We start from the raw sequence: 27,487 nt of genomic DNA, 5'->3' as shown, positions 1-27,487 counted from the left end.
AATCTTAAATCAGGATGGAATAATACCATTTTAATCTTTTCACTGAAAAAAGGAAGAGATTAAATCGCTTCACTGGAAGCAGAAGAGACATAAAGAGATGGATTTTTTGTGTGTGGGTGTGCCACATTTCATGTGTTCCTATCTCTTTTACACTTTTATCATATAAAATGAAAGTATAGTGACAAAGAATGAATGGTGAGCACAGCCTTGTATCCCAATCTACCAAAATAAATTATCTGTGTTTGAAGGCAGATTGACTGAAGAATGACCAAAGCGGGTACTTTGTTTTGTAATCAATTGTTCCTAGCAAAGGATATCTTCCTGAAGACATCAGAAATGCACTTCAGTCCTGGCATTCACCTTCGAAATGTCAGGCTGAAGCACCATGAATTTGCAGAGCTACTTCTGAGTCTCGTTCAAGGCACACATTGGTGGCTATGGAGAGTTTAAAACTGAGCAGATTGCAAACCTATATAAATTGGAATGATATTGCTAAGGTGAATTGTCTTAATTTTCTATTAAGAAAGCTCTGTGTATTAGGTCTTTGATGGCAAAACATGTTTCAGTTAGAAGGATTTTGGAAACTTAGCTTTGTTTCTTGTGCTGTTCTCTTCTGAACCAGCTATAGTTTCTGTACAAATTTATTTTATTTATGTAGTGCTGCGGTTGTAAGATACTGACCTCAGAAGTCACAGAAATGTTAATTATTCTCATTGGTGCTGATGCCAGATGAAATCCCTAGCTGTTTCTACACTGCCCTATATCCCATATTATCTGCTTTGAGCTGGATTATATGAGTCCATCTACATTGCCAGATAATCCAGTTCAAAGCAGATAGTCTGGGATCAGATCCTGGGATATAGGGCAGTGTAGATCCAGCCTGAGTTGCTGGGCTATTAAGAAGAAGGAAGAGTCTGAAGACCTACAAACTTGGCCTACTAGTCAGTAGACAGGCCTACTAGTCAGTTTTAATTATAAATTTTAATCTTGCATTTTGTGTTTTAATCTTTTCTCTGTGTATTTTAATATGTATTTTATAGAATGTTTAAGATGATTATGTGTTTTCAACTATGTTGTAACTTGCCTCGAACTATGATGAGAGGTGGGTAAGAAATAAAATTATTATTATTATTATTATTATTATTATTATTAGTAGTAGTAGTAGTATTGAGCAGTGCTTCTTAAATTGTGGATCCCAGCCCCAAATTTGGTCCCCCTAGCTCAATGTTGGGATCCTGAAAATATTGGGAACAGTAAAGGGTTCCTGAATGTCGCCATTATCTGTTTTAGACATTTCACAAATCTATTGTGCAGTGTTTACAGTGGGCTCTGCGGAAGATACTTCAGTTGTTCTTCATAAAAATTGGGATGGGAAATAGCCTATTTAGCAAGCCTTGAAATACTGGTTTATTATCAGTAAATGTTTGATTTTTATACCTATTTATCTACCTGTGTACCTGGGGTCATATAAAAAAAATTCTCAGTACAAAAGGGGTCATGATTGGAAAAGTTTTAAAAGCCTTGGCATAGAGAATGTCTGCAGTGAATAGTTTGAAATTTTAGGGTTAACAAAGCAATCTCCTCTTCTTTTGTAAATTATTCAGTCAGTGTCACTAACACCAAGCTGAATAGATCACTGTCTATTTCACTATATGTTGGTTTCCAATATTCTACATGAATGCATTCTGGATATTTTTAAAAAGCTTGGTAAAGTTACTTCTTGGACTACAGTTCTCACAATTTCCCCACCATGTCTGTTGGCAATGATCTTTTTAAAAAGAAATGTGTGTTATGCACCTATAAATACACACACTTGATTGTAAATTGATAGAACTGAAATACATTGATGAAGTGGACTGGAATTCCCAAAAGCTAATGCTAGAAAATTCTTTTTTTCTCCATCTCAAAGGTTCTAAAGGATTTCCTCATATCTTTTTATGCAGTAAATTAATGACACTCTTCAGTTGCACACAGCTGATTAGAGAAGCTTAGTAGACCTCACATCAGATGCCGCTCTATCAAAGCCAACCCAGCTTTTCAGCTTCTTATTTGTATTCTTTATAATTATGCCTTGTGTAGGAGTCCCTGGTGGTGCAGTGGATTAAACCCTTAAGCTGGCAGGACAGATTTATTTATTTATTATTTATTTACAGTATTTATATTCCGCCCTTCTCACCCTGAAGGGGACTCAGGGCGGATTACAATGAACACATATATGGCAAACATTCAATGCCAACAGACAAACAACATATATAGGCAGACACAGAGGCATTTAACTTTTTTTTCCAGCTTCATAATTCCGGCCACAGGGGGAACTGTTGCTTCACTGTCCACTAGTGGCTGTACTTCCTCATTCCTTTCCTCGTGTTTTGCTGGCAGTTTTTATGCTGTTGTAAATTAGTTAAATTAGCCTCCCGCATAAAGCGTACCTAAATTTCCCTACTTGACAGATGCAACTGTCTTTCGGGGCTGCATAGGTCAACAGCAAGCCGGGCTATTTAATGGTCAGGGGCTTAACCCGACCCGGGCTTCGAACTCATGACCTCTCGGTCAGTAGCGATTTATTGCAGCTGGTTACTAGCCAGCTGCGCCACAGCCCGGCCCCTGATGACTTGAAGGTTGGGTTGCTGACCTGAAGGTTGCTGGTTCGAATCCAACCTGGGGAAAGCGCAGATGAGCTCTCTCTATCTTCTCCAGCTCCATGCGGGGACAGGAGAAAAGCCTCCCACAAGGATGGTAAAAAAAACATTAAAACATCCAGGCATCCCCTGGGCAACTTTCTTGCAGATTGCCAATTCTCTCACACTAGAAGCGACTTGCAATTTCTCAAGTTGCTCCTGACATGAAAAAATGCCTTGTGTGGAAAAAAGCTATTTTCCCTCAGCTGCCTTTTGTTCTTAGGAACAGTATTCTTGCACAGCAGAAATTACTTCATTTTCTTACTGTTTGTTTGGTTTTCTTTTGGCATTGAGTGGTTGCCATATTTGTTGGAAACCCCTGCATTCCTTCAGGGAGATAGGGCAGTCTATAAATAAAGATGATGATGATGATGATGATGATGATGATGATGATGATGATGATGATGATGAATTATGAGAGGAGGATGCTGGATCGAGAGAGAAAAAGAAAGTCAGCATGGTCAATTTTGCCAAATCTGTTTCCAGCATTTTGGCATGTTTGCAAAAGTCTATGTAAATCTTTACTTTTCCTGTGCAAATGAAACTAATCCTTCCATGTCTGGCCTCTGCCGTGTTTGCTTGTTCTACACTGTATTCCATGTCAAAACAACACTTTATGGGAAGAATGCTACAATTACACAAAGTTCACTCATGTTTGCAAAGACCTAATAGGATATGGAAAAGAGATGAGTTGTTTAAATATTTGATGACAGATTCTTAAAAATATAAGTTACATTCCTTTTAGGAAACAGGGTTTAATACCATGATACAGTCAAACTCCAAAATGACTTTCTTTCCCCTCTAAAATTGTCCGTGATTATCAAGGTGTGAAAAGGAGAAATTCTGTAATACTGGCCTTCACTTAAGGAAATTAATTAGCGATGGACTTTATGAGTAAAGTTTGAACAGTAATTTAAAACAACTTTATATATATTTAGGGTATATAAAAACCTACATTTCAGGTAGTCTTGGGTCCTCACTTTAAGCCTGTGCAGCATGTATACTATCTGAAATAATTTTGCTGCTCAAAATCAGAGTATGAGCCTTTTAAAATGGGCTTGCCAGTTAAAATATCTCTCATTTCCTGCAGCATGGTGTTTACAACCATTCATTAGATAAATATTATTCTCTTTTATATGTTTGATTAAATCAGCCATGACCTTTGATAGGAGCACCTCTCATATTATGTGCTATAAACTTATTAGAGTGGAGCTGTTTTGATGCAGACATTTCAATTGTAGTTGTTACTCCCCTTTTATTTCCCATTCTGTCTATGGACAAATGTTCTTTTATGCTGCTTGGTAGTCATTTTTTCTTACAGAGCTGTTGATAAGCCTAGCCTGGTCTACCATAGTTGCAAATCTCAGCAAACCTGGGAAGTTTAGAATTGAAAAGTATGACAAAATCAATATGTGTCTATTTCAACTAACAAAGTAGATGTGTTCCTGGGCATAACTTCCTCAAACAAAACTTTGGTACCAGAAGCAGAAAAAGCATGGAGAGAATAGGCAAAGGTTCCTGCATCACAAAACAGGCTGGAAATGAAACAGTAATTTGTTGATAGACCTGTGCATTGTATGTTTTTACCCTGTTTCCCCCTCTGCTTCCCCCCCCCCCTATTGTGCTACAGTACCTATGTTTATACCTTAAATGTACTAAACATACCAAGTTTGTATGAAACTGTGACCTTTATTTCCTGTGCTGGTCTATGACCTAAATAAATGATTTGATTTGAAACAGTAAAAGCATTTTGAACCTTCTACAGAAATACATACGAGGCATAGCAGAAGAGGCATCTTTTTCTGCTTTTTCCTTTTCTCTGTGTTTTTCTCTTCAAAAGCACTCAGGAAGGGATTCTGGAAGCAGCTGCTGTTTAGCTTGCCTCTTCTAGACAGGCAGACAGAGTTATAGTGGAAGGGAACAGGATCCAATTTTTCGTGTTTTAGGCTTTATTGTCATTTTCACCATAGACACATTGGTGCAGTGCAAAAATGAAAGCCTTTAACGGCACTCCATGCAGTCATGCCGGCCACATGACCTTGGAGGTGTCTACGGACAACACTGGCTCTTCAGCTTAGAAATGGAGATGAGCACCAACCCCCAGAGTCAGACATGACTGGACTTAACGTCAGGGGAAACCTTCACCTTTTTAAACTTTATTTTTCCAACCTTCCTCAATTCTGTTGTTTTTAAAGAAATTCATCTAGACAGTGGACAAGGAGAAAAATGAGGGCTCGGTTGATATCTGTCAGAGGCGTAGTTAACTGATATATGCCTGTATCAGATCAATTTTCAAGTGAAAGCTGCATTCATAAAAATTACAACTACTGCCATTTTGAACTGCTGTTTTGAGTTGCAAAATATGGCCAGCACTCCTTAAAAAAACTAATAGCCTCTACAGGATGAGATATTTTAAAAAGGTTCTCTCCTTTGAGACACAAATTTAGCAGCCTTCACAGTGAGCCGTGCTAATTACTTTTCTGTGGCACTTTTGTCGCCCACTCTTGTTTATAGCTGTCAGACGTAACTTCATTTTAAACTGCTGAGCGCTTCCAACATGAAAGCGAGACTTTGTGCAGTACTTGACTTATCTCTAATGTGCCATACAAAATGGAAAGCTAAACCATATTGTGGCTTTTAACTATTTGAAGGGAACAAAAAGAGCAAATGACCTAAAATGTCCCACTTTTTATGTCAGTGGGCTAAACAATTGCTTCAGGGCAATGCTTTACTGAGATTTTTGATGGACATTTGCCAGTGCTGCTATGAATGGAGTTTATAAATTATTTGATGTAGCAGTGCTTCTTTACATCGTGGAACAAGCGTAACTGATTTCCTTGTTGACAGTAGTTTCATTCTGTCTCAGAATATCCTAACATGCCAACAACTGTAATGTATGCACTTTGTTATATTTTCCATGTGTATGGAATAATTTCTTTGGTGGGCATTTTTTAATGACCAGCGTTATTTTTGTTTGATTTGTTGCCAACTTTCCTTGTTTTGAGGGCTTGAAACAGTTACATTTTGTTTAAGGAACAAATTATCTTAAACTTGATATTTTTCATCTTCATCTCCTTGCTATGCTTTCTCCCTGAATCAGTTCAAAAGCTTGCAGGAGATCCATTTTAACTGTTTAGATGCAGCAGTCTCCTTTTTGCGGGAATCCCTTGCCTCAGTATATTCTCCTATGCTCAACTACATTAAACTGAATCTAACTACAGTTCTTGTGCTGACGTATGTATTTCATTGATGCATTCAAGATTTTCAGCTGGTCTAAACAGCCTAGCAAACAGAGCAAGCAGAATTTCTAGAAACCTAGGTTGCTTCGTCAGAACTATGTAACTGGTGTACATATGCGTGCACCCAGTAAACATTGTGGAATGTGAAAGCATTAGTATATAGAATAGGTTGGGAAGTCAGAACAAATCCTTGACTTGTGAGAAGCTTGCTTAGAATCCCCCAGAAGAGGAAAGAGGGGGTATATAAAAACAAAAGATCCATTTGGGCTCTGTCTAACAGTGTAGCAGCTGGAAAGTTTAATTATAGGCTGGGAAACCCTACTGGGATTAAGGGAAAGTGTTAGTAGAAGGGGCTGAATATTAATGACAGCTGTTTTCCACGGGGCCCAAGGAGCAGTATGTCTGTCTGGGTTGGGAGGAAAATGTAATGCCCAACATATGTGCTGTAAGCACTTTAAAACGCCAGTTTATTTCTAAAACTTAGAAGTCGGTTTAGGTAGGTGGATTTTCAGGTCTCCAATGTGTGAAAAAAAGACAAAAAATAAGTGCAATTTATGACCTGAATAACATGTTGTTTATTGTTCAAGACAAAGCTATGAGTGTGAAACTAAACATGTAAATATCTCTTGTATTATGCCAGATACAGTTGCTGAATACATTTATGAACCTAAATCCAGTTACTACTTCTAATTAGAGTTGCTGCATTGATTTAGTGGGATTTACATAAAGGAGTATTCTCATATGTTCCTTAGTATTGCTTTAATTGACCCTAGTAGGCCATTGTGTTTTGCATAGAGCAGCATTTGTACAGATATTTGACTAATTGGCACATGTTTAAAGGTTACATTTAAGGAAATGAAGATCCAGTTCACATTCACTGGGGTGAAGGGCTCAGAACCCCCACAAAAGTGAGAATACTGTGAATAAAGAAACACAATATTTTACCTGATAGAACTCCTACAGCAAATTAATTAAATCCACAAAGTATCAAATCTGCAAAAGTGAAACCCACAAATATGAAGGACCAATTGTAATTATTTTTAAAGCTGTTTAAAACTTAGTAGTGGTAAAATAGTGCTTGCATTTTGTATATGATTGTACTTATATATGAACTACATGTATCAATTTACAATCGTCAGGATTTTGATCAAGGCAGTTACTTCAAGGTCAGTGTTTAACTTTTAATTAAATTATAACATTGGTGTTTCTTTTCATTCCTTTCCTCTCTGATTTCCCTGCTAATGTGCATTTCATCTGATAAAGCTGAATATGCAGAAGCTTATGCCATAACAAATTAGAACTTCAATGTGCCACAAGAGTTTTTGTTGTTTGCTACAGTAGACTAACATCACTACACAACTGGAAATTGCCTGCAATGGACATCATTCTCCTGCTGAAATCACATCTTTGTGTTAATTAGCAGAGGATTAGTAGGAGACATGTGTAGGAGACTCCCCTTGCTGTCTAGAGAGACTCTAAAGGGAATACAAAAAGCTAAGGGAAGGAATGGAAAACAAGAATCGTTCTTTCTATGAAACTTTTGTGAAGAGTAGAAAACCTGTTGCCCTCAGATTGTTAAATTCCATACAGACAATATCTAGGGATGCTGTAGTCTAAGTCATTGGAGTAGCATGGGCTTGAATCATACCCTAAGATCAATGTATGAATATTTAGCAGAAGCTCTTACTATTCTGTGTTATAGACACATTTGTCAACATTCTCAGAAATATAGATATTTGCCTGTTAATGGTGAGAGTGAGTTCACAGATTCGTCCTTGCTTCCTTCCCTGCCACCCTTCTCTACAATTGCTCAGTAACTACAAAGAAGCATCTCCTACAAACCATATTGTGTAAAATGCTGCTTTCCCACTAATGTACTAGAGCAGTGGTTCTCAACCTGAGATCCCCAGATGTTTTTTTGCCTGTAACTCTCAGAAATCCCAGCCAGTTTACCAGCTGTTAGGATTTCTGGGAGTTGAAAGCCAAAAACATCTGGGGACCCAGGTTGAGAACCACTGTACTAGAGGGTAAACAAATGTCCTCCCAACAGTGAGAAGAATTGCCTGAAAGCCAAGGAAAAATATGTGTTCATAGAGTGACAGCATTTCAGAATGCAAGCTCAGCAATTGTCCAGTCACATGATGGGTTTGAATGTTTCACGTTGACCTTAATATAGATAACTTGAAGGAGAGGAGAAGGATATGATCTCTTCCCACGTGGCATCTGGTGTTGGGAATTTTCTGAAGTCCTTCCTTTTGGGTGGGTTTGTATTTGCATGTGTTTTGATAGCACAGCATGTCCTTCCAATCCAGCCCACCATATCCAGGCTCCATTATCTTGTCATACTGCTTTTGGCTATAATGCAAAAATTCTCTTTGAATTCCCTCATTCTTTTTCAAAGTCCTAGGTGGGGACAAGCACCTTCGATCATCTGTTTTTATTCTGCAGCTATATTTCAGAGATATCTCGGAGAGTTTTGTCTCTCATGCCATAGTGAGTAACACAAATTCAGAATCAAACAACTGTTTTGATTTGGTCACAGATTCAAGCACAGTTGTTTTAATGGGCCAGTGTTTGGTTTAAGTGCACTGCATATGTCCTTGTTCTATCCATAAAGGACAAACTGTATTCACATTGCTGTTTCTAAAGTTCTAATGAACTTTAGTCAAATTTATGGAATGAGGAGGAAAGTTGAATACTTAAAATTCAGGACAATTAATTCCCTGCATGTTTTCCTGAAGTTAGAATGAACTAAAAGTAAAATGTCCAATAGGTTGACCAGTCTGGTAAAAGATGTCACACCCAGCAATTGGGGTTCTAAATCTTTTGGGAAGCTTACCCCTCCGGTAAACGAGAATACCCAAAAAACAAACTGTCTCTTTAACAAAGAAAAGATTTATATAAGGGTATTTATACAGCAGAGTCCTTGGATTTTTTTCAGCTGCTTCCACATGATGAATAGTAAACAATAAAGTCCTTATCTTCAGCAAGATGCCACAGTCTTGTTCTCCAGACGTTGCAGCAATAATACACCTCAGGCAACTCCAACTTGGACAAATCAGCTCCAGCAACTCCAGCTCAGCATTCAACCTCAAGCTCCAAACTCTCTCCAACATCAAACCTCCAACCTTGAGTAACACGATGTACTCATTCTCTATTAGTAGTACTCCATCTCTAGCAGGTGGCTTGATTGCAGCTGGCCATAGTGTTTGGTCATGATCCTTACAATCACTTACCCATTTTCACTTAAGAAATGATATAAAACTCTGACAAAAGAAACGTGCTACATTCTTGACATCCATAATTTTTAAAATTATTGCTTTAAGGCTTTTTTATTAGTTTTCAAGATAAAGAAACAAGTTAATTATCAGTCCTCTCCCACCATATCTCTCCATTTCCCTTCCCCAATGAGCTAATATAGTTCTTCCTAGCTAGTTGAATTAAAGATGTCCGTAGTTTAAACAATGCAGTTTAAATAATTATCTGTAATTAGTAAACACATTTTGTCTAGATCCCTCATTGCTAGCTTGCTCAGTTTAAACTGGTGTTCAAAATAGTGAGAGATGGGTTTAAAACATCAAGAATAAAAATGGCAGGATTTTGTTTTAATTTTGAATGGAGGAATCTAACTGTTCAAAAATTACTTGTTCTTTATCATCTTCCTGACACTCTTGACTACACTATTATTAGAACACTTTTTTTAGCTGTAACTTTTTTACACTCAGTAAATTGGTACCAAAGACAATTGAACTATCACAGTGAAAAGGACCTTCTGCATTCCTGGATTTTTCTGCTACTGTTGCTCATGTAATCATGCAAATCTACCATTATAACTATTTAGGACAGCATGAGTGAACTTCAGTGCAAGTGCCACAGATTCAGGGTTGTTGTGTGTTTTCCGGGCTGTATGGCTATGTTCCAGAAGTATTCTCTCTCGACGTTTCGCCCATGTCTATGGCAGGCATCCTCAGAGGATCCACAACCTCTGAGGATCCCTGCCATAGACGTGGGCAAAATGTGAGGGAAGAATACTTCTGAAACATGGCCATACCGCCCTGAAAACACACAACAACCCTGTGATCCCGGCCATGAAAGCCTTTGTACCTCGTCTTTTGTCTAGCAACTGGTATTTCAGTTAACTGGCACAATTTTTTGTGACTTTATGTCAGACCGTTTTCTGGATACATGGTAATCATTATAGGATATTTGTAGGATGATATGTATAGTGAATGAGGATATGGGCAGAATGTTCTCTTTAGCAGCTGCTAAATAAAGTAAAGAAAGAGTTGGTGTGGTGGTTTGAGTGTTGGATTGGGATTCCAGAAATTGAGGGGTCAAGTGCCTGTTTAGCCATGAAAACCCACTATGTGACCTTGGAGAAATCATGCTTTCAATTTAGAGCAGGTAAGGAGTATTTTAAATTGTGCATGCATGCAAGTAGGGCCGGGCTGTGGTGCAGCTGGCTAGTAACCAGCTGCAATAAATCACTACTGACCGAGAGGTCATGAGTTCGAAGCTCAGGTTGGGTTAAGCCCCCGACCATTAAATAGCCCGACTTGCTGTTTACCTAAGCAGCCCGAAAGACAGTTGCATCTGTCAACTAGGAAATTTAGGTAAGCTTTATGCAGGAGGCTAATTTAACTAATTTACAACACCATAAAACTGTCAGCAGCACGTGGAAAGGAATGAGGAAGTACAACTCTTGGTGTCACTCGTGGATGATGAAGCAACAGCTCCCCCTGTGGCCAGAATCGAGCATACCCTCATAAGCTAGAAATGTTAAAATTGCCTCTGTGTGTGTCTATACTGTATGTTGTTTGATGGCATTGAATGTTTGCCATATATATGTTCATTGTAATCCACCCTGAGTCCCCTTCGGGGTGAGAAGGGCAGAATATAAATACTGTAAATAAATACATAAGTAGGCAATAAAGTGTTTAGAAACAGACCAGTGAATATTGAGTTCAAGTGTTCCACGTACTCATCGTGGTATCTTACCACCAATCCAATATTAACACCTTTAGTCTTGTCTTAATTCCTAAAGCTAAGCAGCCTCAGATTTTGCTAATACTAGGTCAAGAGTCTACCAGGACAGGGAATATTAGGGATCACCAGGAAAGGCTTGGGAAGTACCCTGCTTGAAACCCTAGAGAGCTATTGCTAATCAGCATGGAGCATACTTGGCTAGATGAGCCACTGGTCTGGTTTGGTGTTAGACAATTTCCTTGCTCATGTGTTATAACCCACTATTCTTTTAATATTTAAACAGTCTCTCTCTGCTTAAATACCTTTTGACGCTCTCCACCTGAATTAACCTGCAAAAATCTTCAATTTGAATCTCCACACTTTGACTTTAAGTTCACCCAGATTTTGTTTGACCATCATGCAAACAGCGTGAATGGAACTTCCAATCTAAAAAGAAATAACAAAAAATTAAGATGTGCCATTAAAAAACTGAATTGCTAGAATGAACATAACATTATGGTGTATATGTTTCAATAGCTATTTTGATCCTTATTTCATAACTTGATTGCATTTTTGTTACAACCAATATATATGTATTTGCAGACATCACGTCTGTAGAAATCCTATGTCTATGTTTGGGAAGACCTATGTGGTTTGGCTAATTTAACAGGAACTAAATTATTAATGCTTATGTATTTGTGTTACCAGAAGTGGCAAGTAGAAGTAATCCCTGTTGATGTAAAGACCACTAGATTGCATAGACAGAACCATAATTTGCTAATGGACACAAACCTTTTTCGAACAATGCCTTTTACAGTACCGCCAGCTTTGCATCTGGGATTACCTCTTGTCTCAAAAGCAATTTCGAGTCAGACAAAAAGTAGAAATGCTTTTGAGTTCCTGAAATATTTTTTATATGTGTAGTGTTACCAAAAAGAATTTAAATCTCAAAATTGTAAATATGTGTGTTTGAGATTAGAGAAAAATATTTTCAGTCATAATATTCTACATCAGAATTTGCACACAGGAAGATAGAAGTAAGAAAATGATACTTTTTTTGTTTGCTTTTTCACTATGTCTGTTTAAAACAAAGAAAAATGACAATTTAGCCTTTTTGTTTCTATTGAGACAAGTTCAATTTCCCTCTCTGGTTTCATCATGAGATACTTGGTGGTAGATGGTTCTGCTATCTGTCGGTTAGAGATCAACATATTATTGGTCTATTTAGTTACTTACCTTTTGGGCTAGTTGCTATTAGTTTTTATAGATGTGTTTGTTTGCTGCTTTGATTTGTTTTGTTTCTATTGTTTATTATGGCTTGAATGTTTGCCATCTTTTGTTGGAAATCACCCTGAGTCCCCCCCCTCCCAGGGGGGAGATAGGGTGTGTATTTATTTATGCATTTATTTATTATTAACAGAAATGCTTAGAATTTTTCATTAATTTTGTGATTCATGTTCCTTGAAGTAGCAAAGCTTTTCTCCCATACCAGTAAGCTTTCTGTAAGCAATAGTGAAAAGCTACTAGCAATGTTTCAAAGTTTCTGTCCAGTGAGTTAGCTATACAAAATTGCTATTAGGAACTTTAAAATCAAATCATATACCAGTACAAAAATGTAAAACTAATGAGATGCAACATGGGACAGAAATTAGGAATAGCTAATTTTGGGGATTGAGAGAAACATCTAAGAAATTCTTGTTCGGGGACTGTTTATTTTGCTTATTCCAACTACTGTTTGGTTGAATTGGTTTAGTGCCACAGCTTCCAGATCACTCCTGGAAACATCTGAGATTGATGAAAGAGCACCTGGAAGATGTTTTCATGGGTCAAACTGCACAGCTTTGAAGATAGACCAGTATTCATGGTTAGACAACAAACATCAGAGTTAATCTTGTGGTTCTTATGACTGATGGTTGATGGCATGGCACAGCTGTTTTTCTGCCCTACTTTGCCTTTTAGTTGTCCCCCTTTATATATTAAGTCTGGCATAAAAGGTGATTATATACTAGGCAATTCCATTTCCAAGGTTGATGTTCCATTCATTGATATCATTGGCATAATATCAAATTTTAACAGTAACTTAAAGGACAATTTTTATAATATTGAGAAAACCTCTGCTCAAATGTCAGTTTTCTAAAGTTTTGACCCAGTGTGGCTCACAATATGGCTCAAAGTAAGATATGGCTAAAACAGTGAGTCCCTTCGGGTGAGAAGGGTGGGATAGAAATGATGGAAATAAATAAATTAAAACATTAAAACTCTAGACAATGTTTTTAAAACCAACTCTTAAAGGAAATGGACTACTTGTAAGACTTCCTCTTAAAAGTAAGGAAAGCAGGGGAAGGGAGAATAGATTAAACAGTCTGTGTTGCCACTTCTATCAAATTCAGATTGCATCCAGCCAATATATTAAAATAAAGGTAAAATGTTGGAAGAGACAAATGAGTATAGAACATGCTGATTTGTTGCCTCAGCAATTCGTTTTTGTTTGTTTTGGGGTTTGTTTGTTTTTTTAAGAAAAAGAATTTGTATTTGTTCAGGTCAAACCTATTAAGTTGAAGTGCCTTAAAGGATCTGAAATATTGAAAGAATAACAAATCACCCTTCTGTTCCTAAGCATGGCTCATAAATCGCTGGGCATCTACCCAGGTGAATGCATTTTACAGCAGAACAGGTCAGAGCAGAAGGTCTTAGGTCTCCAATGTAATTTTTTGGCAAAGTGGCTTCTCTTATCTCTCTCCTTGCATTAAGCAAAAAAAAAATCCAAAATCTACTTTTAATACAGTTTGAACCTTCACCAGTCACATGAAACCATGAGATGTCTGCTTTCCAGCTAAATTGTAAGCTCTATTCCTGTATTTTCTATGTGTTGCATCCTATTTCATTTACTAACCTGGGAAGACCTTCTCTGGAAAAAACATTTTGAGTGCCATTTAATTTGTGATTTTAAAATGTTTATAGAGATGGATCCAGATCACGTTTTCCACAACTAGAGTTTGTCTGTTGTCTATGGAAGTTAATCAGATTCAATAAAACCTCTCAATCCACAAACTCTTGTGTGCAAAAGTGTGCGGAAGGATCAGTCTTTTCCCCAGAAACACCCAAGGCTACTTCAGCCACTATTCCAATATCCCCTATTTATATTTATTTATCTTGTCAGAAGCAAATTTCTAATACAGTTATAATGTATAGAAAAGCCACAAACAAAATTTTAAACTTGGCATTATACTAAATTTCCTTTGACCAGAAACTGGCTACTTCGAGTGCCTCTGGTGTTGCTATAAGAAGGTCCTCCATTGTGCATTCGGCAGGGCTCAGGCTGTATTGTAATAGGTGGTCTGTGGTTGGCTCTTTTCCACAGTCGGACTCTACTTTGTAGCCCCATTTCTTAAGATTGGCAGATATTAGCTTTAAAATGCTGCACAACAATCCCCCCTCCCCAGCTTTGGGGGACATGATAAGCCTTTTTGAATGGTTTTAAAATATTCTATTTTGATGTCTTCTAAATCTTTTAAAATATTATATTTAAATAATACATTGGTGCATTTTTAGGAAGTATTACAGTCGAGTCTCACTTATCCAACATAAACGGGCCGGCAGAACGTTGGATAAGCGAATATGTTGGAGAATAAGGAGAAGCCTATTAAACATCAAATTAGGTTATGATTTTACAAATTAAGCACCAAAACATCATGTTATACAACAAATTTGACAGAAAAAGTAGTTCCATAGGCAGTAATGTTATGTAGTAATTACTATAGTTACGAATTTAGCACCAAAATATCACGATATATTGAAAACATTGACTACAAAAATGCGTTGGATAATCCAGAACGTTGGATAAGCGAATGTTGGATAAGTGAGACTCTACTGTATATATGAATTCTGCACTTCTGCCTACTGAATTAAAATGATGAGGAAATGCTTTGGGATTAAAAAATACAAGATACAGTGCCTTGGAAATATTGAAATATGCATGTTGAGCATAATCATTTCTAATCATTAAAGCCCTAGTGGTGAAAAATAATTTTGGAAAACACTAAGGCTTGAATTCAGTATACAATTTAGCTATTTAAATCTCACTGAAGTGTGATTCAAGTGGTCTAACTGTGTACAGAATTGCAGCCAAACACTTAAAAGGATCCTGTGGTGCCTTTTAATGGAGCTTCAAATTATAAAAGCCGCCTTATGAAACAATGTAAAACAATGTCTTAAATGAAGGTGGGCTAATTGGTTATCATGAGGATTATGGCAAAATGAACGAACTAATAAGTAATCATTCAAATAGTAATTTAATGAACCTTTAAAGAACCTTGTTTTAATATAGTTTCACACTTGTGGTATTATTCAAAAGCAGAACAGGCAGCTGGCACATGCTGAAAATCTTGAGCAAGATCCAGATTGCTGCTTGCTCTTACTTTACTGATTTGGGATAAACCATGAAACAATATGCGCAGGTCACCTGCAGAATGGCAAAGTGGGTCTGCAGATACTACTACTACTACTACTACTACTAATAATAATAATAATAATAATAATAATAATAATAAAAAAACTTTATTTATATCCTGCCACCATCTCCCAGAGGGTCTCAGGTCAGCTCACAGAACACTCAAAGTGTGACATACAATACAGCAAATGCAAAACAAAATATAGACAAACAGTCAAACACAACATCATAAATTCACAGTACCCCCTGGTAATTGAATTTTATAAGCTCACAGAATATCATAGTGCCTCCACTAAGAGGAATTCCTCTATGTAGCACCAGTAAACCATGGTGCTCTTCATGGTGCTCTTCAAAGATGCCATTAATTTGTGAAAAATTTAAGCACACCAACACACTTCCACAATCCACCCGTCCCCACATTCTAGGCAATATTCTATCAAAGAACCATGGAATCATGTAGGATTGCTATTGCTTGTGGGTTTGATTATGTCAATTTTTCAAGATGCAACTTTGGCTCAAGCATTTAATTTCATGGTAGAAATGTCAAAGTGCTTGTGCTTTGTTATGTTGCTACACAGCTGAATGCATTATGACCCCAGCCACGGTTTGTGTCTTACTCTCAATGTCCATGGTCCTGGAGCTCCTTCAGCATGTTCAGGCCCCATTGTGATACTTTTGGTGGATGAGAGATTTTTGTTTTTACAAAAGCAAGTAGTTATGGGGAACTTGGAAACATCTGTGTTTGGTGATGAGTTCTTTATCTACCCATGGTCCTGTTTTGACTCAAGTCCTGTCAGCATTCAGCATATCCTAGTTTCTGATTTGATGGGACAAGTAGGATCTGCAACAAAACTTTACAATTTGTAATGACAGTTCTGCAGGGCATTCATACACATCTGCAATTCAGTCTGCAATGCAGTATTTCAAGCTTCTGTGCTGACTTTTAATGGTGTGTGCGTGTTCACCATGCGAGGAAAATCACCCTGGAAATGAGATGAAACATTTGCATTGCATTTTTGAAGACATTTTCAATTCTTCCATCTTGGAAAAGCCAAAGAGTCAGATGTGAAACTGAGACATTGACTAAAAACATTAGTGACCAAAAGTGCTGTACTTTTTAAGGAATAAGAATTTATTTCTGATTGTTAAGCCAAGTGGGTCTGTTCGAGATGTCCTAACCGACCATAGTGGCACATGCCATAGCTCAGTGATTCTCAACCTGGGTCCCCAGATGTTTTTGGCCTACAACTCCCAGAAATCCCAGCCAATTTACCAGCTGTTAAGATTTCTGGGAGTTGTAGGCCAAGAAACATCTGGGGACCACAGGTTGAGAACCACTGCCTTAGAGACATCATAATCAGGCCATTGTAAGAGACTTCTGTATAGTGTTTGGAAATTTCAGCTAGTCCAAAACGTTAGTGCCTGATTATTGACTGGGGACCCATTATAGGATATAACTATTCCTTCTTATAATAATTTTGCTACACAGCTCAGATCAGAAATGATCAACATTAAAGCCCTATATAACTGAGTACTACTGTATTTTGAAGAACCTCTTCGCCCTTATGAACCTGCCCAAGGTCTAGGTCTTTAGGGAAAGCTCTTCCCTTGTTCAAAATATAATTGGATGAAGGTGTCGAGTTGAGTTTTATACATTTTTATTCAGCCACTTCTTTGGCCTTTGAGTGTTGGCATTTCATAGATGTATCTGTATCATGTTATGAATTAGTTTCCACATTTTAATCAAGATTTTGTGCATTGGAATATAAAGAGTATAATTTTTACTGAAGAGGCAGGCTAGAAATGCAATACAATGAATGAATAAGTAGATATAATAATATAATTAATATTTTAATTCAGGAGGTTATTCTTGATCATAAGATACTATTGTTGGGAAAATATTAATTGTCTGCTTTGTCAATAGCATGTAAAACTGAAATAAAAATCTATAAATTACTGTCTGAAGCACACTTAGCCTTTTGAAGTGTTAAATTAAGCTTTTAAATGGTGACTGGCATGTATGCATGCTCTCCATGTACCCGGGACAGTTAATAGCCACTATAGAGGCAATGAATTGGTACTAATGAGGCTGTTCCAACAAGAAAGTGATGAGGCAGTAAGTTGACCTTTTCCAGTTAAGCCTCAACAGAAAGTGCATTGTTGCTATCATCAATCATGAGGATGGAAAGCAATGCAGTGGGCATTAAAAAGAATACCTTGGGCTTTATAGCATTTAAAAGAGGTTTAGAAAAAAGGAAATAAGATCTAAATGTTCAGAAAAGCTGCAAGTGAATCCAGAGAGGGTTGCAATGAGTAATTTTAGGGATTTGTTTCTCCGTTTCCTTAATTGCCTGATGAAATATTTATTATTCAGTTTTGAGAGCTATTTGGTTGTACTAATGTGTTTCACAAACACTCTTATTTTCATTATGAGATTAAGCCAATCTCAAAGTTACACACACAGTTTATTTTTATTTTCTTGTACCCGAAATCCTTTTGATAAACTTGTGTAGGAAAATTCAGTTTGCATTTCTGTTTCTTCTTCTTGAAATAGTAGTCTTTTTCTTCTATCTCCCTTATTTGCTTTGCCCAAGACAGTATTTAGGTGGAAACTCCATTTTGCAAGCATATTTTCCTGAATGCTTTATAAACTTTACCATATAGCCTTTGTGTAGCCTAATGTTATTTTCATTAACAAATTTAAACTGGATACGCATGAATGAATTTTGTTATTGATATTTGGATTCTGCTGCTTGATTTTTTGAATGTAAAATGTGTTATATATTTACTTAAAATGAAGTGTTTTGTGTTGTATGCTTTATAAAGTGGATGTAAACTCCATGATACTGAATGAAAATGGTTGTTTAGCTGTGTTTGTCGATACAAAATAGTATCATTATACCTGGAATTTTTACAATGAGTAGTTGACAGTTGGAGGGGTAATAAATCACCATTATTGTCATCCCTTCTTTCTCTCAAGATTGGGACTCAAGTTACAAAGTAACTTTGTCAGTAGAATAAAAAACGTACAAAAGGTTAACACAAATAAAATTAAACCGCAAGCCATATTCAAACAATTTAAAGTATTAATCTTGCCAGAAGAGATTCTGATTTTGTATAAGGACAATTCTTTATAATTTGTGGTTATTTTTGTAAACAAATTATTATTCACGTAAACAAATTATCCCTTAATGGAGAAAAACAGATTGTTATAGTAAGACCTTTTGTTTTGAACTGTTATACACAGTGGAATTTAGATTGTGAAAAGATGTACTTATGTAATTTGAAGAAGTATGCTTAAAAGTGTATGCTTAGAGTCATAACCAAAACAGGGCTGAATTTCTGAGTGTTGTCCAAGTGGAGCAAAGACTTTGAAGTAAGGAATTGTATGGATTTGGATGTTTTCACTGTAGTCTGCTTGGTCTTCTGTTTGACTGAGTTGGGCATGAATCATCTTGCAACATTAATCTGTTGCAGCAAAACTGCTAAAGAATTCTGTGATACCTTAAAAACTAACAAATCTATTACAGCATGAGCTGTTGTATGATATATCCCATTTGATAAAAGTATTTAATTTAATGTTATACAGTATTCAAGAGCTCATATTACTGTCAATGTAAACCAATTAAGCTTTCTAAAACTCTTCATTGTTTTGGAGCATTAGACTGAGCACAACTTGTTTCTGGTTTGTGTTTCATTAACAAAATTTGGAAAGATTGTGCACTGAACTAAATTAGATACTCACTAGACTTACTGCATAAAGTAATGATGGTGGGGATCTCTTACAGTCCCATGATGGTCAGCATGGCTTTCTACACCCTGTAGCTGGGTCTTGGATTGAGTCCCTGGACATCACTCATTTTGTACCGTCAGCTTATATTCCTTCCAGAATTCATGATTGTCAACATCTCTTGTTTGTGATGCAGACTAATCAACCATGACGACAGAACCTGGATCAGACTCTGAATCTAAAGATCCGGAACAGAAGGAAACTTTAGGAGAGCAAGGAACAGGTGGGACAGGAGCCCAAGAAACACAACAACAACAACAACAACAACAACAGCAACAACATCATCAGCAGCAGCAACAGCAGCAGTTGAGTGAAGAAGAGCACCAGAATGCATTAGAACAATTTGCTGGTGTTGCAGGCCACAGCACTCCTGTGAAAAAAGAGCAGGCAAGTTATCCAACTCATGGTTAATTTAGAAAATTTTACACCATATGCTTTTTTTCATGTGGAAGTATATGCTGAATGAAATGCTTTCTTTATCTTGAATTTATTCCTGTGTTTATCTTTAGGTGTCATGAAAATCATGAAAAGTGGAGAAGAGATAGGAGCTTGAGGTTTTTTTTTTTTAGTTTAGTCATGTAATATTTTTGGTATTTGTGCCAAAACTGCTGAGTTTAATTTTTGAATTCACTCCTGCTGTTAAATATGTGTGTGTGTGTGTGTGTGTGTGTGTGTGTGTGTGTGTGGTGATCATCACTGTTTTAGATGAGACCTGTTTTTGGAGAAGACAGAAACACTGGGTACATTCCAGTTTTGATAACTGCTGAAATCTAATTTCATTCAGAACTTGATGATTTGAAGCCAACACAGTCTTACATTTTTGAAGCCCCTAGTACAGTGGTTCCCAGCCTTTTTTTAACCAGGGACCACTTGACCAGGGACCATTCTCCAACGTTAGTACCAGAATAGTTATGAAGCAGGTTTTGGTCAACTTTAGAATCCGTTTGGTTATTTGGGGTGCATTGTATAGACCACATCAGCTGTAGTTTCTGATACAGAACATATGCCATCCAGTAGACGCCATCTCCTCGTCCATAGAAAACTATATTTAATAATCTAGAGGTTACAAAAGGTTACAAACTTTGTTGTCATTCTCTATTTATTAACCACAGATGCTTCAGGCTCAGCAGTCCTTACTCTTTCAAATTTTGAGCCAATCGGTACACATTTAAGCATTCTGCAAATAATCACCATCCCGACTTTATGACAGAAAAGTAAGGGGAAGGAAGGCCAAAACTATTTACATCTAATAACAGCAGTGTTGATCCAATTGTTATTTCTTGGTCCACAAAACACCTTAAAACATTTTTCTTCTCTTTTAGATGATAGTTTAAGATACTATTGGCAAATCATCAAATAGCTAGAGGAAATGCAGCACAAATAACCTCTGGGGTGGGAGATTTCATTGTGTATGAAAGATAATGGATTTGTGCATATAAAATATGAAACCAAATCTTTAATGTATGTCTCAGTGGTCATTTTGCCCTAAATAACTGCATGAACAGGATGTCAGGCTTTTTTAGGAAGATGAAGTCTAATTCCCTGTGAAACTATCTTGCTGCATGAATACATCTTGACAGTTTGGGGTCCTGCTATAATCGTTTCTGGCATTTTTTATTTATTTGCACAGCACAGATTAATACAAGGTACTCCGGTGACCTAGAGACATTATTTCCAGCTTTCTTTTTATTCTGCTTAGCTACTCTTAGAAGTACCTATGCACTGACTTTTTTTTTTTTAAAAAAAAAGCATAAATATCCTGTTTATAACATAATCCTGTTTATGTTCATGATGTGTATATTTGCTGTTTTTCTCTCTGCAACACTTGCTAGTTTTAATGGGAAAAATATAAATTATTCTCTTCATGTGCTGTGTTATATATGCATTTGAGTATTGCATTCTGCTACATATTGTGCAATACACGACTCTTTAGATTTGAAAGAAGATTAAAGCTTTTGACCGGATTTGATTCATTCCCATGGACACTTGTTATGATGAAGGAAACAGACTTGGAAGATTATTTTTTGATGAATGCCCGCGCTGCCAGGCTGCACTGAAGTCACTGAAAGCCAAATCAAATATGTTTTTTATGATGATGCGATGAAAATAAGATTAACCTTTTAAGCTTTAGCTAAAACTTACTTTGTTTTTCTTGATACTTTACTTATTGACTTTTTGTGCAAGGTCTCTGAACAGAGACAGAAACATTTTGAAAGTGATGCTGCTGGAATTTAAGAGGTACTATCCATATTTCAGAATTGTATCAGTTTGACACCACTTTAATGGCTATGGCTCAATGCTGTATCATTCTGAGTTTTATAGTTTATAGCGCCATCAGAGGTCTCTGACAGAGGAAGCTAAATATCTAACAAAACCACAAAGCTCCAAATGTTACAGCATTGAGCCACAGCACTTAAAATTGTGTCAAACTGCTGTAACTCTGTAGTGCGGATACAGCCTTGGCGGCCTGATAGGAAAGGCACATTGTTGAATGGAATATTCTATCCTTCCATTGTCTTCTGAAAAGTGGCACAGTTGTTTAAAAATCACACAGCAGGCTAGATCTTATAAGCTCAGACTCCTCCCAAAAAGATAAGAGAAAAAGAACGTATTGTGGTGACATTGTCCTGAATTAGCCATTTTGTGACAGACCAGCAGTTTCATTACAATTGGGAATATGGAATGAAATCCATCTCTGTCACACTGCATTTATATCTGCGTTTTAAATTGTGATTCCAAATAGTCCTCTGCAAAGGGATATCTGATTGGGCTTTGTGATTTTGAAAGCTTACTGTGATCAGCGATGTTTTTTTTTTTTAATCTGAGGCTGGAACTTAATCTCCCTGTTTTCTCTTTGTAGGCCACTGACAAAGAACGTGAATTTGCTGCTGCAGCAGCAAAACAACTGGAATACCAGCAGTTTGAAGACGACAAGATATCGCAGAAATCATCCTCCAGCAAACTCTCCAGGTCTCCTCTAAGGATTGCCAAAAAGCCAAAAAGCATGCAGTGCAAAGTGATCCTTCTGGATGGTTCAGAATATGGCTGTGAAGTGGAGGTAAATATACTGCAAAGAAAAGGGGTGTCAGGGAAATTGCTTTTCCTGTGTGCATTATCTGGTGTTTTGTCAGCTAACTGTATTTAATTTAAGGGCAGTTGCAAGAAAACCTTCCCTTTAATACCAAAAGGAAAGTATATCCATAGGCAAATATATATAATGCTTTGAAAAATTCATGATTGTCAGTGTGTATTTAGTTGGGGATAGACCATCAGAAAACTAACCTATTTCTGTTCCAGTGATTCCATGTGAAGACTTGCCTAATCAATAGAAATATACTAGTGATGTTTGTAATTTTGATGGGTATTTGAGAGTATAGCAGCAGGACGCTCTGAAAAGAAATAATAACTATACAGATGGGAAATTCCACAATTATTCCACACCTCTGTTGGATTATCTAGCAATGCCCAGGTCTTCTTCATGCACACAGCAGTATTAGAGGGTTGTCTTTTTCAGGAATAAGACTTTCATCTCAGCTTCAAAAGATATCTTATTTAGAATTTTATATATTTATGTTCAGGTTATGGATCTTTGGATGTTTAGGAATTCATGAGAAAGACCAAACAATTTATTAAGCGTCAAGGCCAATAGTGTGTGGCAGTGATAGGAAAAAAAGTCAGTTCCCTGCTAGGGATTATGAGGATATAGATTAGAAATAAAACTGCTAGGATTGTAATGCCTATATATAAATCTGTGTTGCAGATGTGTGTTTGTAATTTTAGTCTCTATATTTCATAAAATAAATAGCAACTGGAAATGGCATATAGAATAGATACCAAAACAAAGGATTTGAAACACATTCTATATGGGAAAAGTCACAGTTGGTGTTTTAGTCTAGCGAAAAAGATTTCTGGCGACAGAGGCCATGGCAGATGCTTTAAAAATGTGCATGTGATGGAAAATGTGCAAAGGTTTTTTTAAAAAAAAAATCCTGTCTTTGTAACGGTAATATTGCTTAGGGTGATTCAATGGAACTGTCTGGCATTCAGTTCAGAACAGAAAAAGGAGGTAGTTATTCACTATATATAATTTATACTTTCAAATGTTTTGCCACAAGGTGTAGTGATGGGAAGGGATTTTAACAAAACCATGCAAGATATAACATATATTGGCTGTGATAACAGGAGAAAGTTTGTAGACTTAGAGGTATCACTGCAGTTTGTTGTATCCTACCCCTGTTGTGTGGCTTAAATTTATGCCTCATCTGAAGGTCAGGGATCTGTCCAATGGATCAAGTATCAAGGTGTAAAGGATATCAGTGGAATTCTACAGCATAAGGCATACTAGATTATGACAAGACTCAAACTCAGCAGCTTTATAGCTGGTCATGAGGTCTTACCAGTTCCTAGCCCATTATTAGACCAAACTCCAGAACATAGGAAGAACTCCTACAGGTAGGGCTCAGAGGATCAACCTTGGGCTACAGATTGAGCAGTGGATCTCTGATTCTGGGCTTCCAATCAGGCATGAATCTGTGATGGGGTTAGTAAATTTAATCAGTCTAACCACTGCACATCAATTCATATTGTGCATGGTTTCTTGGAAAACATATTTGTATCCTCTGAATTCTTCAGAATCTTATAAATAAGGCCCCCTCCACACAGCTGTATAAAATCCACATTTAACTGGATTATATGGCAGTGTTGACTCAGATAATCCAGTTCAAAGCAGATATTGTGGATTATCTGCCATAATATTCTGGGTTATATGGCTGTGTGGAAGGGCACCAAGAGGAACATTAGCATCTTTAATTTTCTTTAGTCTTCTCCAAGGAAGTGGTGATGGCATGACAGAAGGAATGTTGCCTTCATGATCTACTTGTGGTTGAGCACTGTTGGAAAACTATCATATATCCAGGCTTGTCCCCCTTGGATAGGACAGGTTTCCAACTGTGAGGACTGAAAATGCCAGCTCAATGTCGGATACAGTTGAGTTTGTTCCCAAAGGGGGACGTGGCTATTTGTGACTCTGCATTGACAGTGAGAGGATAGTTAAAAATGTATTTGTATTGGAAAATCAATATTTTTCTATGCAGTTAGCACAGTAAGTCAGAACAGGAATCACCTTACAGCAGTGGTTCCCAACCTGTGGTCCATGAACCACTAGTGGTCCCCAAGAACTAAAATATGGCCCCTAGCCTCACAGTTACTACTACAGATAATAATACAGGCCAACCAAAAAAAAAATCTCTGTGTCTTCATTTTTAGGCCTATTTCTGGGGTTATTTGGGGTGCTGGTTCAGAAAATTGCAGTGGATGGACCACACCAGCTCTAGATTATTAAATATGGGAACCATTGTCTTACAATTATGAGGCAGATCCATTGTTTTTTGCCTGTGGATGTTATGGGTCTCCTGGAGGGGGATCCTGAGTTGCTTAGTGCTCTTAGTTAAACTGGGGATGAAAGACTATGTGTGCTTTTATTCTAATGTGTTAAGGTTCTGTTTTTATCATTGACATGATAAATCCTACTCCCAGATTTTCTTAACAATAGCTGTGATATAACATTAATGTGGAACATTTGTTGTTGTGCTGAACTGAATAGTTTCTGTTAAGGTACTTGAAACATTTATTTAAAAACTTTCTTTGTCATTAAACTAAAGGTAAAGGTAAAAGTTTTCCCCTGACATTAAGTCCAGTCATGTCTAACTCTGGGGGTTGGTGCTCATCTCCATTTCTAAGCCGAAGAGCCAGCGTTGTCCATAGACACCTCCATGGTCATGTGGCTGGCATGACTGCATGGAGCGCCGTTACCTTCCCGCCAGAGCGGTACCTATTGATCTACTCACATTGGCATGTTTTTGAACTGCTAGGTTGGCAGAAGCTGGAGCTAACAGCAGGCGCTCACTCCGCTCCAGGGATTTGAACCTGGGACCTTTCAGTCTGCAAGTTCAGCAGCTTCAGTGCTTTAACACACTTCGCCACCGGGGCTCCTGTCATTAAACTATTTAATGCTAAATATAATCAGAATTGCATATATGAAGATAAAATGGTTCAACATGAATTATTGGTGATCAGTTTTGATAGAAATCTTTACTGGATGTAAGGGGCATGATCAGATTTAAATGGCCTATAACAGTTAGTTGAATAGAAAGATACCCAAAATAGCAGTAGATGGTTTCAGTGAGCTCTGATACATATTTTGAAGATGCATTTCAAGGCTCTTACCATTTAACAGAGCAATATTCCATACCAATAAAGAGAAGTATATTTCTGATGACTATTAGAATCATAGAGTTGAAAGAGACCACATGAGCCATCTAGTCTAACCCCCTGCAATTTAGAAAAAGCATAAAGTACCCCTGACAGATTGCCATCCAGCTTCTGTTTAAAAGCCTCTGGGGCTTTTCTGTTTTGGGGTCCTTGGAGAGCTAACTCCATATTTGTTAATTAGCTGCCAGCAAGTAAAAACATTTTTCTTTATTCAATAGAACTGTAAATAAGTTGTATGTTTTCATTCCATATTGTGTCCATAGTTGTCCTTGAACATGATTTAGTACAAAACATATTGCACAAATGAATAAAAGAACTACAGGGTTATTCAGTCTGATGATAACCATAGACAAGGCTAGCAGGAACAAGTCAAGTAATAATAAGACTTACATAATAATTGAAATGATATTTATTTTTCATTTCTGTCAGCCTTCTTTTTCATACTGAAGGCCCCATTGCTTCTCTGCCCATGGTGCCAATCCTGCACCTTTTTTCAATAGTAGAAAAAAAAGTATTTTGTATTCTCAGAAATACAGTAGAGTCTCACTTATCCAACACTCGCTTATCCAACATTTTGGATTATCCAACACATTTTTGTAGTCAATGTTTTCAATACATCGTGATATTTTGATGCTAAATTCGTAAATACAGTAATTACTACATAGCATTACTGTATATTGAACTACTTTTTCTGTCAAATTTGTTGTATAACATGATGTTTTGGTGCTTAATTTGTAAAATCATAACTTATTTTGATGTTTAATAGGTTTTTCCTTAATCTCTCCTTATTATCCAACATATTCGCTTATCCAACATTCTGCCGGCCTGTTTACATTGGATAAGCATCTACTGCACTACTGTTCAGAGCAACCTCACACATTGTATATGCTGAATCAAATGACAGGAATGCCTCTTAATACTAATAGGAAATGGCTGAAGCTGTGAATGACATCTGTTACAACAGGGCTCTGATCAAATAAGTGCAACCTATAGATAATGTAAGAAGTGGAATGAGAAAGAATGGCTTGAATGACCAGACTGGAGAACAATTATTATTATTGCTATAAAAGCTGTTCTGCAGTGGAGTAGGTTGGTGGATGTCTTTGGATGTCTTTAAAAAGAGATCAGCTGTCCATCTTTCAGGAATGCTTTAGCATGTGAGGTGTTCGACTAGATGGCCTTCCAACTATGTGAGTCTCCGAACAGCAGACAAGGTAAAATTAGCAAAAACAATAATTGCAGGAAGGAATGGCAGGTCTTGCAACTAAAGAGAAGGAAATGACAGGTCCAGAACGGAGATGAAGGATGCAGGCAGAGAGTCTCAGGTTCAAGAGTGGAATGTCAGCCATAAAAGGTGATGCCATTCTCACTCTTTGCTGTCCTTTCCTCCTATGTGAATGTTGCTTTCATCCATTTGCTTTGCATATCATATAGTTATTAATGATCTCCATATTTTTACTCTGTCCACAAACAAATCCACTTGCCCTAATTCTACTTCTTTGTCAAAAATATCCTCTGCCTTTCTCCCTGTTTGCTTGCATCTGTGATGTAGACTGCTAGCCAGCTTTTCTACTTTAATCTGTGAGATCTGACCATAGCAAGTTATTACATATGTATTCTATTATTTACTTTATTTATACCCCACCTTTCTCCTCGCAGGGACTCATGGGGAAAAGTTTCCTGTATCACACCATAACCCTGGTCAATCTTTCTATATCAACTATGTGGCAGTAGTTTTCTGAAATGTCAGACATAGCGTTGCTGCTCCCTGTGCCTCTGAATCTCCTCTGCCTGTGTTTTCTCTCCTCTGGTTCTCCTCCTCAAAGTGAACTTAGTCATTGTAAATGGTTAGGTTCCACTGATGTTAACATATACGCCAGTACATTCTTGATCTATTTTGTTTTGAGCTTTTTATACTAATCTCTAAATATGGCCTGATTTTGGTTATCATTGTGGCTTTTCCCATATTTTATTCTATATATTTTTTAAATTTATTTTACAGTGTAATGTGATGTAGCAGTATAACTATAAATCACAATATAAATAATTGTTATGTTGTTTTTATTTCATCCACCCTCCCTCCCCTCCCTCAATC

The 27,487-nt window shown here is 37.1% G+C and overlaps 1 protein-coding gene across 15 annotated transcripts in view; it reads left to right on the top strand.

Annotated features, from left to right (window-relative positions):
* epb41l3 (erythrocyte membrane protein band 4.1 like 3) overlaps window positions 1–27,487 on the top strand; it is a 182,649-nt gene that overhangs the window by 79,957 nt on the left and 75,205 nt on the right. For 13 of the 15 annotated variants that reach the window (XM_062980480.1, XM_062980489.1, XM_062980485.1 and 10 more), the window contains 2 exons: window positions 19,280–19,509; window positions 21,983–22,180. In XM_062980480.1, coding sequence (XP_062836550.1) covers window positions 22,127–22,180 — 54 coding nt within the window. In that variant the 5' untranslated portion in view covers window positions 19,280–19,509; window positions 21,983–22,126. Of the gene's footprint in view, window positions 1–19,258; window positions 19,510–21,982; window positions 22,181–27,487 lie in introns of those variants that run through there. The other 2 variants (XM_062980478.1, XM_008108672.3) reach the window with 1 other exon arrangement.

This window comes from Anolis carolinensis, chromosome 4, assembly GCF_035594765.1.
Source record: "Anolis carolinensis isolate JA03-04 chromosome 4, rAnoCar3.1.pri, whole genome shotgun sequence".
Lineage (NCBI taxonomy): Eukaryota > Metazoa > Chordata > Lepidosauria > Squamata > Dactyloidae > Anolis > Anolis carolinensis.
Note: the sequence above shows the minus strand (reverse complement) of the source record. Positions and strands in the feature narration are given on the sequence as shown.